The 16,578-nt window shown below is 42.8% G+C and overlaps 1 protein-coding gene across 1 annotated transcript in view; it reads left to right on the forward strand.

Annotated features, from left to right (window-relative positions):
• Window positions 1-15,970, forward strand: part of LOC115326296 (palmitoyltransferase ZDHHC3) — a 61,725-nt gene extending 45,755 nt beyond the window's left edge. Inside the window, exons 7-8 of the mRNA XM_029987107.4 lie at window positions 3,460-3,568; window positions 11,269-15,970. Coding sequence (XP_029842967.1) covers window positions 3,460-3,568; window positions 11,269-11,342 — 183 coding nt within the window. The 3' untranslated portion in view covers window positions 11,343-15,970. The remainder of the gene's footprint in view (window positions 1-3,459; window positions 3,569-11,268) is intronic.
• Window positions 15,971-16,578: the final 608 nt, after the last annotated feature.

Raw genomic sequence — 16,578 nt, forward strand, 5'->3', positions numbered from 1 at the left:
CGGAGTGGTGCTGTTGCACTGGGTTCATAGCATGAAGTGCTGCCTGTGCTGCGTCATTAAGTGCTTCAATAGTTATGCGTCGTATCTCGTGGGGACAAAGTTTCACAGTTCTTCACCCCGCCGATGTTTTGTGGGACAGCGCCAACGGTGGACCCGTGCCGTACGACGCGAGAAATTTGGTCTCCCGATCATGTCTGCCACTGTGTTGGCATGGCTGACATATTGTACACTGCCGCTTTGTGCTCTAAGTTTGTTTTCTTACCAGTTATGCCTACATGTGTTAGCACCGATAGGACAAACTGAAATGCCATCCCACACTCGCGGGTATGCAGTGCCAATTTCGTTGGAGGAATGCCCTCCAAAGAAGTTTCGTCCCCATCGTACGTGTCAATAATATTTCCGGACAAGTATGGCTCGCAATCTGTACTTCGTGAAGAAAGATTCGAACGGTAAAAAAAAGTGACAAATATGAATCTAAGGAAAAGTACAATGAAACTCGGAATCACTGGAGAATCGATGTTTGAGTATGGAAGCTTATGTGGTGTGCTTTCTTTCTTGATCAGCCTCCTTTTGGATGTGGAAATGCTGACACCCCGAGTTCTGTAGGCAACATTTTTTTTTCCTCGGCTTTAAGGCCACCTATCACAAAGTGGTTCTAACTGGAAGTACCGTCCACTGGTCCCTTCCCACCTGTAAAGTGTGCACCTCCCACGATGAGTGGTATTATCTTGACAGCCTTTGACAGGGTCAAAACCAGTTTCCATTTACCGTAATATCCCGAGTCATCGCCCACCCCCCTACCGCCTGAAATTCGTTAAAAAAGTGGGGTGGGCCATGTCTCGGTGGGTGAGCACAAACACTTAAAAAAAAGCCGAAAAAAACCGCCTATTTTTCTCTGCGTATCTAGCGCTGATGCACAAGAGATACATCAAACTCAAAACTCGATTTAGTTTCATTGTTTTATAGAAAAAAATGCTCACGAAAGAATATTTTACTATAGCGAAGTCCGTTGCTTGCGTACGCGCTAGAAACACCGCCGATCTGCATATAGCGCGAACGTTTGTTCCGTGAAAGAATGTCACCATTATGTTCTCCTAGTTAGTAAAAAAAAAAAAAAAAAGAAAAGCCTGCAAGAAAATAGAAAAACCGACCAGGCGCAACGAGCGAGCGGACCAAAGAAGCGACCAAGAGCAATGCTGGGAAAGCGGGAAAGCCGGCGGTCGCATTGGCAAATACTTTGCGTCGGGCCAAGTCGGGCGCCTTGTCAATTGCAAGCTCTTGCGCAACTTGTTTGGTGCGTACATACGTGCGTCCGTGCACGGCGGGCTATCAATGCACGGTTGGGACGCTCTGCAAACGTCTGTGTAGGACGTTCCAGCAAAGCTTTATTTACGCTTTGGCTTTGCCTTAAATATTGCACAACCGCGGTCGCGACGGGCGGGAAGAAGGAGCAGGTTCGCGGTGACCTTACTTCGGCGGAGACAGACTTTGACCTAACACTCCGCGGTTACGTTAACAAACTCTTATTTTGTTATCTCCATCGTTTTCTTTTCGCACGGATACACGACCACTTTGGGGTCGCTCACGGAGGAAATGCGTAAACAAAAAGAAGTGTCTTTTTCTCGTTCGTTTTACTTTGTCACGGACGTCCTCCAACTGTAAGGTCCGCGGCCGCGTCATTCGGGTAGGATGAGTGTTCGCGGATAGCAGAGTCCGCGCTGGCCGCGGTATTTGAAGGGGTGGGCGATGACTCGGTGTTTTTTTCGGAAATCGATATTGGCCCTAAAAAGGGGTGGGCGATGGCTCGGGGATGGGCGATGACTCGGGATATTACGGTAGTTGCGCCGCCCAAACTAAATTTCCACCTGGTTTCGCTATGCCACCTCTTTTTGGTATAATAAGTATTGTGTCAAGTTACGGTCATGTCAAAGCACCTGTGCGCCGAAAATTAGCACCTCGCACAACAGGTTATTACACAACAGCTGACCGCAAAAGCCCTTGAAAGCCAAACCATATGTTGGCCGACAAGTTTGTTTTCTCGACTTTGGAACCACCTTTCGTAAAGTTTTTTCAATTGGAAGTACAGTTCACTAGTCCCTTCCTACCTGTAAAGTCTCCACCTCCCACGACGAGTGGTATTCTCTTGACAGCCCTTTCATGGTCAAAACCGGTTCTCATTTAGTTGCGCTGCCCAAACTAAATTTCCACCTGGTTTCGCTATGCCACCTCTTTTAGGTATAATAAGTATTGTGTCAAGTTACGGTCATGTCAAAGCACCTGTGCGCCGAAAATCAGCACCTCGCACAACAGGTTATTACACAACAGCTGACCGCAAAAGCCCTTGACAGCCAAATCGTGTGTTGGCCGACAAGTTTGTTTTCTCGACTTTGGAACCACCTTTCGTAAAGTTGTTTCAATTGGAAGTACAGTTCACTAGTCCCTTCCTACCTGTAAAGTCTCCACCTCCCACGACGAGTGGTATTCTCTTGACAGCCCTTTCATGGTCAAAACCGGTTCCCATTGAGTTACGCTGCCAAAACCAATTTTCCACCTGGTTTCCCTATGCCACCTCTTTTTGGTATAATAAGTGGTGTGTCATGTTACTGTCAAGTCCCAGCACCTGTGTACCCAAATTTGCACTTTGCACAGCCTGCTATAATACAACATTTTGGGTCCAATGTTGGATATCCCGTACAGCTTTATTTCTTTGTTCGTTAGAAACATAATTTTCACACCTGCTGTCTTAATGAAACTTGGCACATTTCGTGCACAAACTTAGTGAACATCTCACTCGCCTCCAAATATCATCGTTCCAGCAGTCCTACGTTTACAGCGACGAGCGAAATAAATTTCCCACTCGGAGCAATTATGGTGGCGGCCGTCTTGCTTTTCGGAAAATTGCTCCAACTCCTTTTTTGGCCCCAACTAGAGAAATTGCTCTTAATAATGACTCAAACTCAATATGTAAGAAGTGGAAAACAGCTAAATGCCCTTCTGCCCCAGCCCTCATGCAACGTCACCCACAACGTATCGGCTCAAAAAGCAAAAGTTTTGTTCGTGCGCGCTTTCACCGCCACCGCTTGGCATGCGAAAAGGCGCCTCAGGCTGCTGAATGCGCCTCACTGTCGAACGCCAGCTCCTCCGCTAGTGGCGCTGCGTGCGTTTTTCAAAGCGCCCCCTATAGTTCCCGCACAGAGCATATTTTATTGGCATTAATTCTCGAGCTTTCATAGTAAACACCAAGTTAGTTTACATTTGTTCACTCCCTGAGGCATGAGACTTAATTCTTAACAGATACGAACGTCGGAGGTATGTCGCAGTTGCGACTGCTTGCTAGGGGATATTGTTGTAGCATGCCATGCCAAAACCTTGGACCCTGAGACAATGGACGTTATAGAATGACAATTTCTTAAGGGAATTCTTTGGGAAAAAGATGACTCCCAAAACTTTTTCGTTCAGTTTCAGGCTATACTCTCAGATGAGACAGCTGTTGAACAGGTACAGAAGAAAGGACCATTTCGGGCAAGAAAACCGAAGATGGCTCTTCTAAGTGAAGTTTGTGGCCGAGGTAAGTGTGCACAAGCAAAAATTCATACCCTTGATACTGCGTAATACTGTAGAGCCTTTGATGCATATTTAAACAAAACGCCGGTCAAAACATTCAATTTTATCCGGGAAGACATGTGATCCAAATAGAAATTCCCAGGCATTACAATGGAGCTAGAGGTAAGAATAAGACAGCTGATTTTAAGGTGGTAAATACAGTTGTATCTTTCTATTTGGCATGTAAGACACTGTCCTATTAGTTCATCTGTGCTAAACTCAACTGTAATAGCAGCATGTAGACGGATGCCAATCTGTATTTTGCTCCGGGTTTTTATTGACAACAGCTGGTATGTCCAGCCTCATGTTAAAGGTGCTCTGACACCCCTAAAGAAATAGCTTTTATTGCCCAAAACAATTAGAAACAATCCCCTGACTGAAAGCTGCGTTGCATGAAGTTCCAGTTTCCAGGCACAAAATGTAATTAATGATCAATATCAACTTCATACCTTAGCATCATGTTGCACAAGACGTTAGGGACCTCAGTTAACGTTAACTTCTTTTGACTAGAGATGGAAGTCGAAAACCCAAATCCCCTTTAGGCACTTTGGAAAACAGCTGTGGGCATCTCATTTTTGGTAGGTCTGCTCAATCCGCCAGCGAGAGTAGAATACTCTGATAAAATGCGTAGGGATGTGCGAATTCGGATTTTTCAGTTCGAAGCGAAAAGATTGTGGCCATCAATACAGTCATGGTGGAGAACCCTGGAGGCTAGGGTACAAAAAGGAAAGAAGGGCAGGCATGACAAGGTCTGAAGGGTTCTGTACCATGATTGTTCACCAGCTCCCTTGCACAATCACTCTTATTTCAATGCAGTCATGTTGCAATAAAATCCAACACTTTCGTTTCTCGGAAAAATCGTCCATAATGTGTATTGCCCATTCATTTCTCTTTTTTAAGTCTAAATTAAGGTATGTTTTGCAGCATTTCAAACATCTAAATACTTCGAAAATATTGTAGGTTGCCAAATAGCCCTATTCGCTTCAATAATCAAAAGTTTTGAACATTTGCACAACTGTAAACATGAGGAGTGAAAAATACTTTACATGTGGATTTCATCAATCGCCGTGACAACGATGATTGTCGTCTTGTAGTAATTACCGGACCGTCGTCAAATAATGAAGTACTTCGTAGTAGGGTTACCAACTCTTGAAAGAAAGAAGTCGGAAGGGGGAGGAGGAGGAGGCAGCGCGAGGGAGAAGAACGGAGACACCAAGGGGGTTTGTACAAATGATGATGATGATAGGCGCTTCCCAGCACCAGTGTCGCCCAGATTTCCGGCTTGTGGCTTGCATGCTAAAGTGGCTAAAGCCTCTCACAGCCAACGTTAGCCACCGCAGCATTGCTTCGTGCGATTCATTCTTCGCAGCAAGACGCATATTGTTGGGAGTGCATTGAATTACATATAAAATTTTTAACTGGGCGGTCTGGACCTAATTTCGGACATACTGCTGTCCTGACTGGGATGATGTGGGACTTGGGACGCTTAATGAAAAGTCGAGACAGTCCCACAAAATCCGGGACGGTTGTTAACCTTTCTTCGTCGACACAGACACACAGCAAATGTGGTGGTAAGTTACCATTGTTGCCGCTTCCACTGCGAGGACATGTTTGAATTCGAGCTTCAAGCCAGTGCTGCGGGCCAAATTGTGTGAGAACACAAGCAAAGCGACGCGGAACACGGGTAGGTTGTTGGAGACGTAGTATCAAAGCTTTACTCCGTTGTGAGATTGATAATGATTCATGATTTCAATAGGGCCGACTACGCGGAAGTAAATCGAGAACTGATCCCATATTACGCACAATTTCTTGCCGAACACTCCACAAGGACGGTCGAGTCCAACTGGTTGTTGTTTCGGAACAAATTGTATGATCTTATTGAGCGTTTTGTGCCATTGATTCGTATTCACAGTGACGCCTGTAATCCTTGGTTCAACAATGTTATTAGGTTTCTGGGGAACAAGAAAAAGCGTCTTTTCAGAAAAGCTAAACAGAACCAGTCTCCAATATCATGGGATTCCTACTATGATTGCCTTAAAGAGTATACCCTCCAGATTAAAGCGGCAAAAAACAAATATTTCGATAGAGACCTACCCACCCTCATGCAAACCAACCCCAAAAAATTCTGGACCCTTATTTCTCCAAGCGACCACTCCCGGTCTATTTGTTTGATTGATCCCAACGGCTGCCCTGTCCCTGAAGCTTCCTGCCCCTCAGTGATGAATGGGTACTTTGCTTCTGTTTTTACTTGCGAGGACCCTTCGAACATCCCTACTGTCCCACCAGCTCCTTATAACACCATGGCACCTATTATCATCTCCCCTGACGGCGTAGCCGGTCTTATAGATCGCCTTAAAGTTTCATCATCCCCCGGACCTGACAACATTTCTTCAAAAATCCTCATAAACAGAAAAGGCATATCAAGCGAGTACCTCACGCTCTTACATACCCAGTCATTGGCAGAGGGTCGTCTTCCTTCGGACTGGAAGGTAGGAAAAGTCATACCGGTCTTCAAGGACGGTGATCGATCATTACCCTCTAACTACAGACTATATCGTTAACTTCTATCCCATCCAAACTTCTAGAGCGTATAATTTTTTCTCATGTGGTGTCTAATCTTGATCAAAACCACTTCTTTCACGACCACCAACATGGCTTTCGTAGGGGTTTTTCTTGCGAGACCCAATTGTCACTGTTTACCCATGAAATTCATGCCAAACTGTTTACCCATGAAATTCATGCCAACTTCGAATCTCATCATCAGACCGACGCAATTTTTCTAGACTTTTCGAAAGCGTTTGATCGTGTTCCGCATCTTCGCTTACTAACAAAGCTCTCTACACTCAAAATAAACGTTAGCGTCGTTTCATGGATTCAAAATTTTCTTTCTTCACGAGTACAGTTTTCAGTTGTGAACAGTCATGAATCTGGTTTATGCAACGTTACGTCAGGTGTACCCCAGGGGTCGGTCCTCGGCCCTCTCCTCTTTCTAATATTTATTAATGATCTCCCTCAATCCATTTCCTCCAAAGTGCGTCTTTTCGCGGACGATTGTGTATTATACCGACCAATTGCTTCTACGGATGACCATGTGCTCCTTCAGAATGACTTGTCTGCCATAATGAATTGGTGTTCCGACTGGCAGATGAGCCTAAATTATTCAAAGTGCAAACTCGTATGTTTCACTCGCAGGCGCTCTGTTTCGTCATGCGTATATTCTCTTGGAACCCAACCTATCGAAGACGTCCCATCATACAAGTACCTTGGGGTACTCCTTACCTCCGACTTATCCCTGGGCCGCTCACATCAAATCCATTTTCCTCGCCGCATCAAAAACTTTGGGATACATCCGACGCTGCCTACACTCTGCTCCTCCGAATCTTCGTCTTTTAGCCTACCAGACATTCGTCCGACCAAAACTTGAGTACGCCGCCGCTATCTGAAGCCCTCACCAAATCTACCTTACCACCCAACTTGAAGCCATCCAAAATCGTGCCGCTCGCTACATACTCTCTGTATACGATCATACTGCTAGCGTTACGGCTCTAAAGTCCCAATTAAACCTAACTTCGTTATACTTCGTTTCAGCTTCCGTCCGAGCACAGCCAAAGCTACGTGTGGCCGGAGCCAATCACACGCCGGCAATCGGTCACGCGATCTTGCCTGCACTTTTGTACCTCTCCGCTGCGCCGCTGGTCATCCGCGCCGCCCGCGTTCGCCAAGTATTTCGTCTGCTACGGGTGTATCAACGGTATCGTCTGCTGCAGGTTTAAAAAGAGTCCTTTCACGTTCTGAAATTTAATCACAGGGAATGTCAGTGCGTAGTCTTGCCGCTGCCGTCTGTGTCCGAGCTTTCCACCTGTCTGGCATTTCGGTATAGTTTCGAGATGTAAGTACACATTGCCAGGTGCCCGATGACCCGGCCGTTGATGTTTCCTTGTAATGTCTGGATATACGAGGGCTCGAGGCGTAGTCCTTTTCACCATCTTCTCGGCGTTCAATGTGGTCACAAGGTAAACGTATGCCCTGATTTCGCCGCGTATCAGTGAATTGTAGTGGCCCGGATGCTTTTCTTGTTTACAACGCATTCGCGGTACGACGCGGCCGGAGTCTCCTGCCGAATTTGAAAGTAGACATTCATCACGACCGCTCGCGCCTGACGCCCAAACGTGCCTTTGCGAAAGGACGTTCTGAAGTGACTCGGTGAGGAAAGCAGCGAAGCACATGATTCGGCCATTATGGGAACGAAATGACACAGAAGAACCGAGCGCTGCAGCCGTGTTGCCAGCGGATGTACGCGTTTTCACCAAACCACATGCATTTACATATGCCAATAAAAACATAAACTTCAGATATTTAATTCCTTTCGTTGCAAATCATTCTCTGCAGTACACATCTCGAATGTTGTGCAATATTTACGCACAAAACAGTTATTTAAAAAAAAAGTACTTTTGCGGACTACTTTGTGGTGCGTAGGAATGCTCTTCTCGTTCTCGAAGTTGCGAACCGTCCCTCAGCCTTTGGCTGCGCTCGGACGGAAGCTGAAACGAAGTATAGCTACCGGCCGTAAATGCTCGCGTCTCTGTCTATTTCACAAAATATTCCACCATCATCCGGACATTAGATCGATGCTTTTACAACCTCCTCCCCGATCTTCTCGTAGATTAACGAACTCTAACTGGTGTGCAGCGCATCTCTGGGTCCACTAACGCATTTAATAACTCATTTTTTCCCTAGTGATTTCAGAATGAAATGTTCTACCTGAGTGCATTGCCTTAATAATATGCCCTGACGCTTTCCGTTCCTCATTAGTCTTGCATTTTCAAGGGAAATACTGACTGCCTGTTTGCTTTCTAATTTTTGGTTCTCTGGTTGATTATTATTGAGTGCGTGTTTGTTTATGAAATAATTGTTATTGTTTCATTGTGTTTTTTTTTTTGCTGTTTCATTGTTTCTTTCGTTGATTGACATGTGATTGATCCCCCCCTTATGTAATGTCCCCGAAAGGGGACCTTTAAGGGTAAATAAATGAATGAATGAGTGAACACGGCTGCATGAAGACACTGACAGAATGGTTGCATCGGAAGTATAGGAGCTGTTACCACATCCTCACATGCCGCAGTACTGATGGTACCGTCACTGGCGCCGCCGTTGTGCTGCCAAGGCGGAGCAATGTGCACCTCTTTTGGGCTTCCCGCGCCGCCTGTAGCTGCAAAAAACGTTTCCCGCAGAGCTTGTGTCCCTGCCATTTCCAAGCTCTGATGGGTGTCTGTCAATGATCAAGGGGTATTAGCATCAAGCATTGGGTTCACTGTTGTCTCGTAATCACCAGAGAAAGTGAATGCTCCCATCCTTCTTTACAACCAGAACAACTAGTCTTGCAAATTTGGCTCTTCGTGATGGATGCAACGATGCTCGTAGACCCCATTCTTTTTCATCTCTTTTCTACAGCGAAAACAAGCACAAAATGTATATTTTGTGCCTTTAGAGACTAGATAAGCATCTTTTCTTTTTCAAAAACAGTTTTTTTATACTTTTGAGCTTTCTTTTTAAAAAGCTGACTGCACTTGCACAAAAGTTGACTTAGCTTGGCATGAGCTTCCTTGTAAGTTGTTTTGGGCATCAAGGATAGGTTGTTCCATGTGAAGGTAGCGTTCCAGTTCAAATGCAGATGGTGAAGCCATGTTGGCCCAGAAGAGGTTGTCGATTCACACGTTGTGCTAGACGTTAAGGTTAATTACTTTTGTTGGTTGGATGAAAGCACCCGTGTATGTCTGCAGGCGCAAGTTTGTCGCTTGGAGCTGGAGCGAACGAAAAAACTGTTGTTGTTGCTTTGCGGATATTACAGACACCACTGCTCTTATGTCAAGTTACATTTCCACCAGCGTTTTGTTGATAGTGTCGTGGACATTAATCGGTTTCTGTAGCCTACAACCGACGCTGTTCAGGGACACACCCGTTTCTTCAGTAAGAACTCTACTGAACATGCTCCTTCTTTTCACACTAAAAGCAATGTGCTGACCTGCATATGTAAGCTTTACCCATGTGCCTCAGCGAGCAACATCGAAAGTTAATCTTTAAAGGCGGCCTTCTGTCAGTGCCGTTGAAACATGCTTTTGCAGCAGTTTCTGTGTCTCATTATATTTGTGCACTTCTGGTATTTGTTCTTCTGTAGCCTGCCCTTCTGTCACGCTTTTTATTGTGGCCCTCGTTGCGAAAGCTTTTTTGACAGGCTTTTCGAATGTAAGTTTCTTGTCTTCAGCAAACAACACTCATTGTATGGCCACTCTTTGTAATCTGCAAACAAACCTATCTTGCAAAGTTTCTTCCAAAAATCCTTTGAGGTCACACGACCGCAAGAGCTTACGCAATTCTGCGGCGAAGTCGGCAACGGATTCAATTTCAAGTTCTGAAACATTGATAAAAGATGGCTCGCTCACCAATTATCGATGCTTTGGGTGCCAAGTGGATGCCAAGTATATCCTCCTCAGCTCTTTGAATGTCTTGCGCAAAGGCAGATTGGTACAACCAGAGATTTGAGCAAGCCGTGCAACTTTTTTGCCCTATCAAACAAGAGGGCTTGAGCTTTGTCGTCCTCTGAGACTTTGTTGAAAGAAAGAAACAAAGTCAAACCTCTCCCGCAAAAAACCCAGTCGCTAGACAAGTCGTCGAGTGGTTCTATGTTTCCAAGTCGCCTCACCCCTTGCATTTCTGCCGTTTCCACTCTTGGTGGTCCCAGCAGCTTCTAGTCCAACAGCGGCAAGTCCACTACCCGAGTAGCGAGAAATAGGAAGACAAGGTGAACCAGTACCTTCTCCCAGCTTTACAGCAGCATTGCCGCCCCTACTTTATTTTTGTTGCTAGTTGTAGTCTTGAGGACCAATGAACATAGAAAGCAGCCACCATTTTACTGCCACATAAAAAGAGTGGCAGGTTCAAGAACCAGGACTGAAAATAAGGACATGAAACCAGAGTGCATGGAGTAGTCAGCACTGCACATACAGTACAAATGTCTAAAAAAAAAAAATTATAAGGAAGAAGAGACCAGAGTGCACTGACTTTTACAGGGTCTGGGCTCGATTGTGTGATCTGCCGGTGCCTTGAGAGTGATGTCTTTGGGTCATCGTGCATCGATTACGTGACACTTTCTTCTTTCTCTCTGAAGTTGTCAGTGTGACAGGGAAGGAGACCCTATATACTACCACTTGTGGGGAAAATGATCTGCAGTGCTCACAAGAGGGACGAGTTTTAATGAGTCCTTGGATTGGGCTCGCTTACCCATGGCTAAAATAGGAAAGTTCTCCTTTCCCTTAAAAATGGCATATTTTCCTTTGTTGGAACAATTGCGAGGCGCACAACTTGTGCCATGTATTGGGAAATATGACATTAGACATATAGTATGAGTTGGCTCAGCCATTTTGGACTTTGGCCTCAAGCATATATTTTGCAATTTATTTGGTTTGATTAATAGTTCCACATTGTAGGCCCATGGCTGTTAGGAACAATAAATAAGTGAATAGTGTAGTGTAAAGTTGAAATCAAGTTTGTTTCTCTTCCTTGAAGATGGACATGCATTTTCACTTTCAGTTCACCATAACATTTATTCTGTGTAGTACTGCTTTTACCCATGTCAAACCCTACCTTTGGATATGCCTTTCTTTTTAGGATCTCCATTTCTTTGGCCCTTCCCCTGCGACTCGGCTCCGAAGAGCACGGATGCTACATCATACGACGTCTGATCCCCTTGGCCGACAGTTGCAGGATGTGATCCTTGTGAATTATGGGGACTCTGAATGTCACTCTCTTTGTGCTACCTTTTGTGCCCATGGTGTATCCTGGTTTCGTGGTTCCCTTGTGTTACTCTATTGCCAATTGTTTTTAAAGTTAAACATTGTAACAATGTCTAATACATTATATATATGTGTTTTGAAGATATGGACTGCATGATGTACTGCACTTCCCTGGATGTACATATTCATGCAGTTTGTTTGGACACACTCATGATATGTTTTTGTTAGTACTGTACAAAGCAAATCAGTGTTTATTGTTGGGATAAATGTGCAGATGTATAACTTTAACCAAACAGGGAGTTGTAATGAGAAGCCATAAATGGTTGCAGGGAAGTGATTCATACATCAAAATTTTCTAGATGTCAATTTAATAGTGTTAATGACTGTGGGCAGTGATAAATATTTTATCTGTCTTGCATATTTTATGTGCTTGTTTAAACACTTTGTTCAGTGGTTTGTTATGTGTTGTCATTAATTTATTAAACCTGCTACAAATGATTTTTGATGTATGGAATATGCATGAGATACCCTAATACTACATATATTCAGAGTGGGTGTATATATTGGTAATCCACATCAGGTGGTTATTGAAGGTATGGAATACTGAATGAGCTTCCTTGGATTGTACTTTTGCAAAAGACCACAATTTTTAAGAGTCGAAGCACTTTGCCCTTTGACTGCCAAAGATAAGCCCTTCTTACTCACTACTGGTAGGCATAGTACTTTGAGTTATAGGAAAGCTTCTAACACAAAGCCAGAACTCCAGGTACTCAATTTGTTATGCTCCTTGAATATGCAAGCAAAAGGGCCTGCCAGAGCCACAAGCATGTACTTACCATCTTGTGCTCAAGGTTAACTGACAGACTGAACAGAATACAGCTGAAATAGTCGTTCTAAAGGCTGACCTGCAAGCAGTGAGCAGCAGCATACCTTTTTTTGTGCTCTGGATAAGTGTTTTACTGTTTGAATAATTTTGTAAGGGTCGTAAGGAAAAATTTTAGCACAGTGTTATACATAACTGCATGAAAGCAGAAATCTAGGTTGTCTGTCTTTCTACCTGATTTTGTCTTTTGATTAGTGTGTGTTTGAAGTCTTGTTATTTCTCTCAGTCTTCAGTGAAGAATTTAAAGAGAGGCATACCTGTGATGATAAATTTGTAACAGGATTTTTGAATGAACCAGCTTGCTAAAGAAACAAACAAGCCAAAAATTAGTTATGTTGTCCTGTTGATGCCTTTTATTTCAAAAATAGACATGCTCTATTTTGTTAATTTTTATGGTCTCTCCCTACCTGGTGAACTATTAATTTGAAGGATTTGGGGACAATTTGTGGACAAGTAGGCACAAGTTTTCTTTTGTGAGGGAAGAACAGATGTCTGGTTTTTGCTTCCTTTCAGCCTGGCTTATATCATTATGACGCTTTCTTCACACCACTTCTGTTTTTAAATATACATATTTTAACATATACCAATAATTTTTTTTTTTTGGAAGTGCTACCTTTAAAAATGGCTGTCTTGCCATTTTTAATGCTCCTTTGAGGTGAAGATTCTGCAGCCTTTTTTTGTCTTCGCTGGGACCGGAACACATAAACAGTTTTCGATTTTTATATGTGGAACAGTTTACAGGTCATGTTCTGAATAGGAGCTTGACAGTTATTTTTTGTCCGAAATGCGCTCGAAGCAGAAATTCTGTAGTCATGGCTCACTGTTCCGTTCACGGGACAGGCTAAAGAGTTCACTTTGCTTGACTACTGCATAAAGTTGGCCAAAGTTCAGTCCTGGGGAACAGGGATCTATGTAGCAATGAAAGTGGTGACCGGTTTGCTTTGGTGTTTCATTGAAGTGCTCCAATAGGTGCGAGTCTATATAAAAATTGCAATAATCAGAAACCTGCTAAGCTTTATGTTTCTGGAAGCTGGAAAACAAAATTATTGACTTCATGGTAAAGGACGTTGAGTTCCAATTTGATGCGATATGGTTGCACATGGAACCCAGCTAAGCTATTTGTTTGTTTCTGTGGCAAAATATATATATTATTTTTTGCCTTCAAGCAATCTTGAAATAGGAGGAAGCTACCTTTAGACATAATGGAAAAGTAAAACACCCACCAGTTTGCAAGAGGGTTTTATCAGCAGACAGAAGCCCAAATAAAATGGAGAAAATGTAAAAAAAAGAAGCCTTTTTAAATAAGTATTAATGTTAGGCGACAAGGCATTGTGAGCTACCAGAATCTATTGAGTCAATAGGAAGATGTTGCAGCATTTGGCATTTGGATAACAATAATCTTACTCTGATGTACTAGGCTCTGTGCTTTGTGTACCATCCAGACATATAAATATTCCTGGGGCCCTAAACTCGTCGAACACAAAGTTGAAGCTGAAAGTTCGCGGAGAGCGCCTATTAGACGTCGGCGACAAAAGCGCCGAGTCATCGTCGTGGTAGTCCAATCGGCGCGCTCCGTGAACTTCGGCCCCAACTTTGTGTTTGACGAGTTTAGAGCCCCTGATCGAGAAAACCCCCTCACCAGATAACCTTTTTCTTCAGGTTTCTGAAATTGTTTACTCTTAAAACTGTAATTAGTATATTTCAGCAAAACTGCTCGGCTGTAGTGGTAAAGGGCCCTATCTTAACTGTGGGCATTGATTCGTCTTCCACCTTTTCAATACTGAAAATGCATCAGATCTACATATTTTATCAATTTAAAGTGTGGTCATGTTTCCTTTTGGTTTTCGAGGGAATGTACATTAAACTTACCGCAGAAATAAAAAATCTGAATGTTACCAAAGAAAAGAAAAATACATATAAAAAATTTTTGTTGCATTCCTTCAGTTATTACTGAATTTTAGGAATGAAGCTAGCAGTTCTTACAAAGGTGCCTTTAGATGGTAAGATAAAGGTACATAGAAACAGACAGAAACGGCAACCATTTTATTCCATATGCCGCCGAGTCCGCCGTCTGGACTTCGAAGTGGCACTTGCAGTACTAGTGTTCAGTTCGATGACGTAAAATTTTTGTGTTTTAAGGTTGTACTAATGACAGTAAAATTAAGAACTGGAGTGCACACAGAAGCTCATTGTTTCTTTTCTGCACCCTGTGGAAACGGTTTCCATTAGGCTTTTCTTTGATCATTGTTATAATTGGGTGTGGACGCCTATGAACTATTTGCTTGTGTTTACTTACTGCGGCTCACTGTAGAAATGCAACTTGTTCCGGTAACAATGTTTGACTGGCTAGTTAAGCTATTAGTGTTGGCCTTATTAGCTAAAGTTCTACATTTTATCTTTAGGCCCGAGTGAAATATATTTACCTAATATATTTAATATATTAAGCTGTGTGGCTTGGCTCTGAACCACTGCTTCATTATTTTGAAATAGTTACACCATTTTTCTTCCGTTAGGCACTGCAAGTGTCTATCCGAGCGAAGCTTTGCTGCACTCATACTTGTCTGCTTCGCTTATGTTCAGATTTGAAGGTGTCATCTTATTGTGAATGTTTGTATGCTCTCCCGAATGTTGTGGGTGACGTTACAATTGTTGTGGCCAGCAGCAAATTTTGTTCTTCATGAAATTCATGTGCTTAGTGTCCTGCGTAACAAACTTTCAAGTCTGCAAAATGGAAATTTGATGCAGGCATGGTTCATGCAGGATTTTCTTACGAACAGTTTTAAATGATTTGTAAACAACTTTATAGCTATGTTCAGTCATGGCAAAGATTAAGAATACTTTGAAAAAGAGCTGAAAGCTAGCTATATAGCCAAGTGTTTATAAAAGTATGATCAGAGATTTTATTAAATTTTGTGAAGCTTTCTAGCAAATTATGTGGCTTGTGATAACCCGTGGTTCTCTTGCAACAAGAGAGCCCAACGCTAATTTCCGTATTTCCTGACATTTACTTTTATATTTGCTGATATACTTTTTGCATCTTCAGGACATGTTAAGTCGTTTTAACCACTTGACATCGAAACCGTGCAATGTACTGTGAAGACAGAAATCATTTTCGCGGACTATATAAGCACATTTTAAAGGTTAAAATAGAATGTTATTCAGAAATAATATTTTGTTTTGTGGATTTCGCTTTTCACAGTCCAGTAAAGAGAAGCAAATAATGAAAGGACTGCCATGGAGTTTACTGTATTATCAATCCTCACCCAATGACATGTGTCGGCTGGAAATAATTAGGCTGTTTAAAGCACATGTTTTCTGTTCGTTCTCGAGTAATAAATGTAAGTGATATATTATACTGTCAATGAAATTAAAAGGGTAAGCTTTAGAGCGTATGTTATTGCAAAATATTTCGCAATGCATAAACTCGAAATGGTTAAACTTGTGGTCGAGAGTATCAGCTAGACCCCTGATGCTGTTAGGGACGCAAAATATTCATTTCGATTCACGTGGAACTTTTTTTTTTTTTTTTTTTTTTATATAACTAGCGAGTTTTTTAGGTGTGGAATGTGGAGGTCGATGGACAGCCAGCCGGTTTTGTGCTGCGGTGCGTATAGTATCGAACTTGCAATGTATACAGTCAAACATATGTAATATGGCATCTTTCGTTTGCCAAATAAACTATTTTCCACACTGATATTGACTGGTAGAGAGCTCCCTGTAAACACTGCTGAAGCGCCGTTTTTTTTTCGTGATGTGTTGAAGTGTAATAATGGCTATCGCTATGCTCATTATAAATGGAGGCCGAGTCTAAAGGTAGGTTGCACTAATGTCATCTGGTCTGCTGTGCTGGTTGTCTCGAACCTCCAAGGAGTGTTTCCCTCGCCGCAGTTATCTGACATCTAGCTGGTGCTTCGGGGCAAGCAATTGTAGAAATGGGCGGCAAAGAAAAGCTCACCGGAGAAAAGTTCAACGGAGTAAAAATCACTCGAGAAAAGCTCACCGCAAAACCGACACATGCGGAGAAAAGCTCACCGGCCTTTTAGCGGTTGCGAAAAAAAGCTCACCGATTGTTTTCTAAATTTTTCCTTAGCTTAGCAGATTCTGCGTCACAAGGGGCAATTCAGCACAATTCGAATTCGTCACTTCATTAAAAATGTCATTTTTTGTAATATTCTTGAAGTTCATTGGGCATAATTATTAATTCCTTAGAAATTAGTAATCACCAATACTGTATATTACTGAAGCCGCAAGTATAAAATGAAAACATTTGACACCGGTAAAAAGAACAACAATTTATTGACA

Source organism: Ixodes scapularis, unplaced genomic scaffold, assembly GCF_016920785.2.
Source record: "Ixodes scapularis isolate PalLabHiFi unplaced genomic scaffold, ASM1692078v2 PGA_scaffold0__279_contigs__length_252992795, whole genome shotgun sequence".
Lineage (NCBI taxonomy): Eukaryota > Metazoa > Arthropoda > Arachnida > Ixodida > Ixodidae > Ixodes > Ixodes scapularis.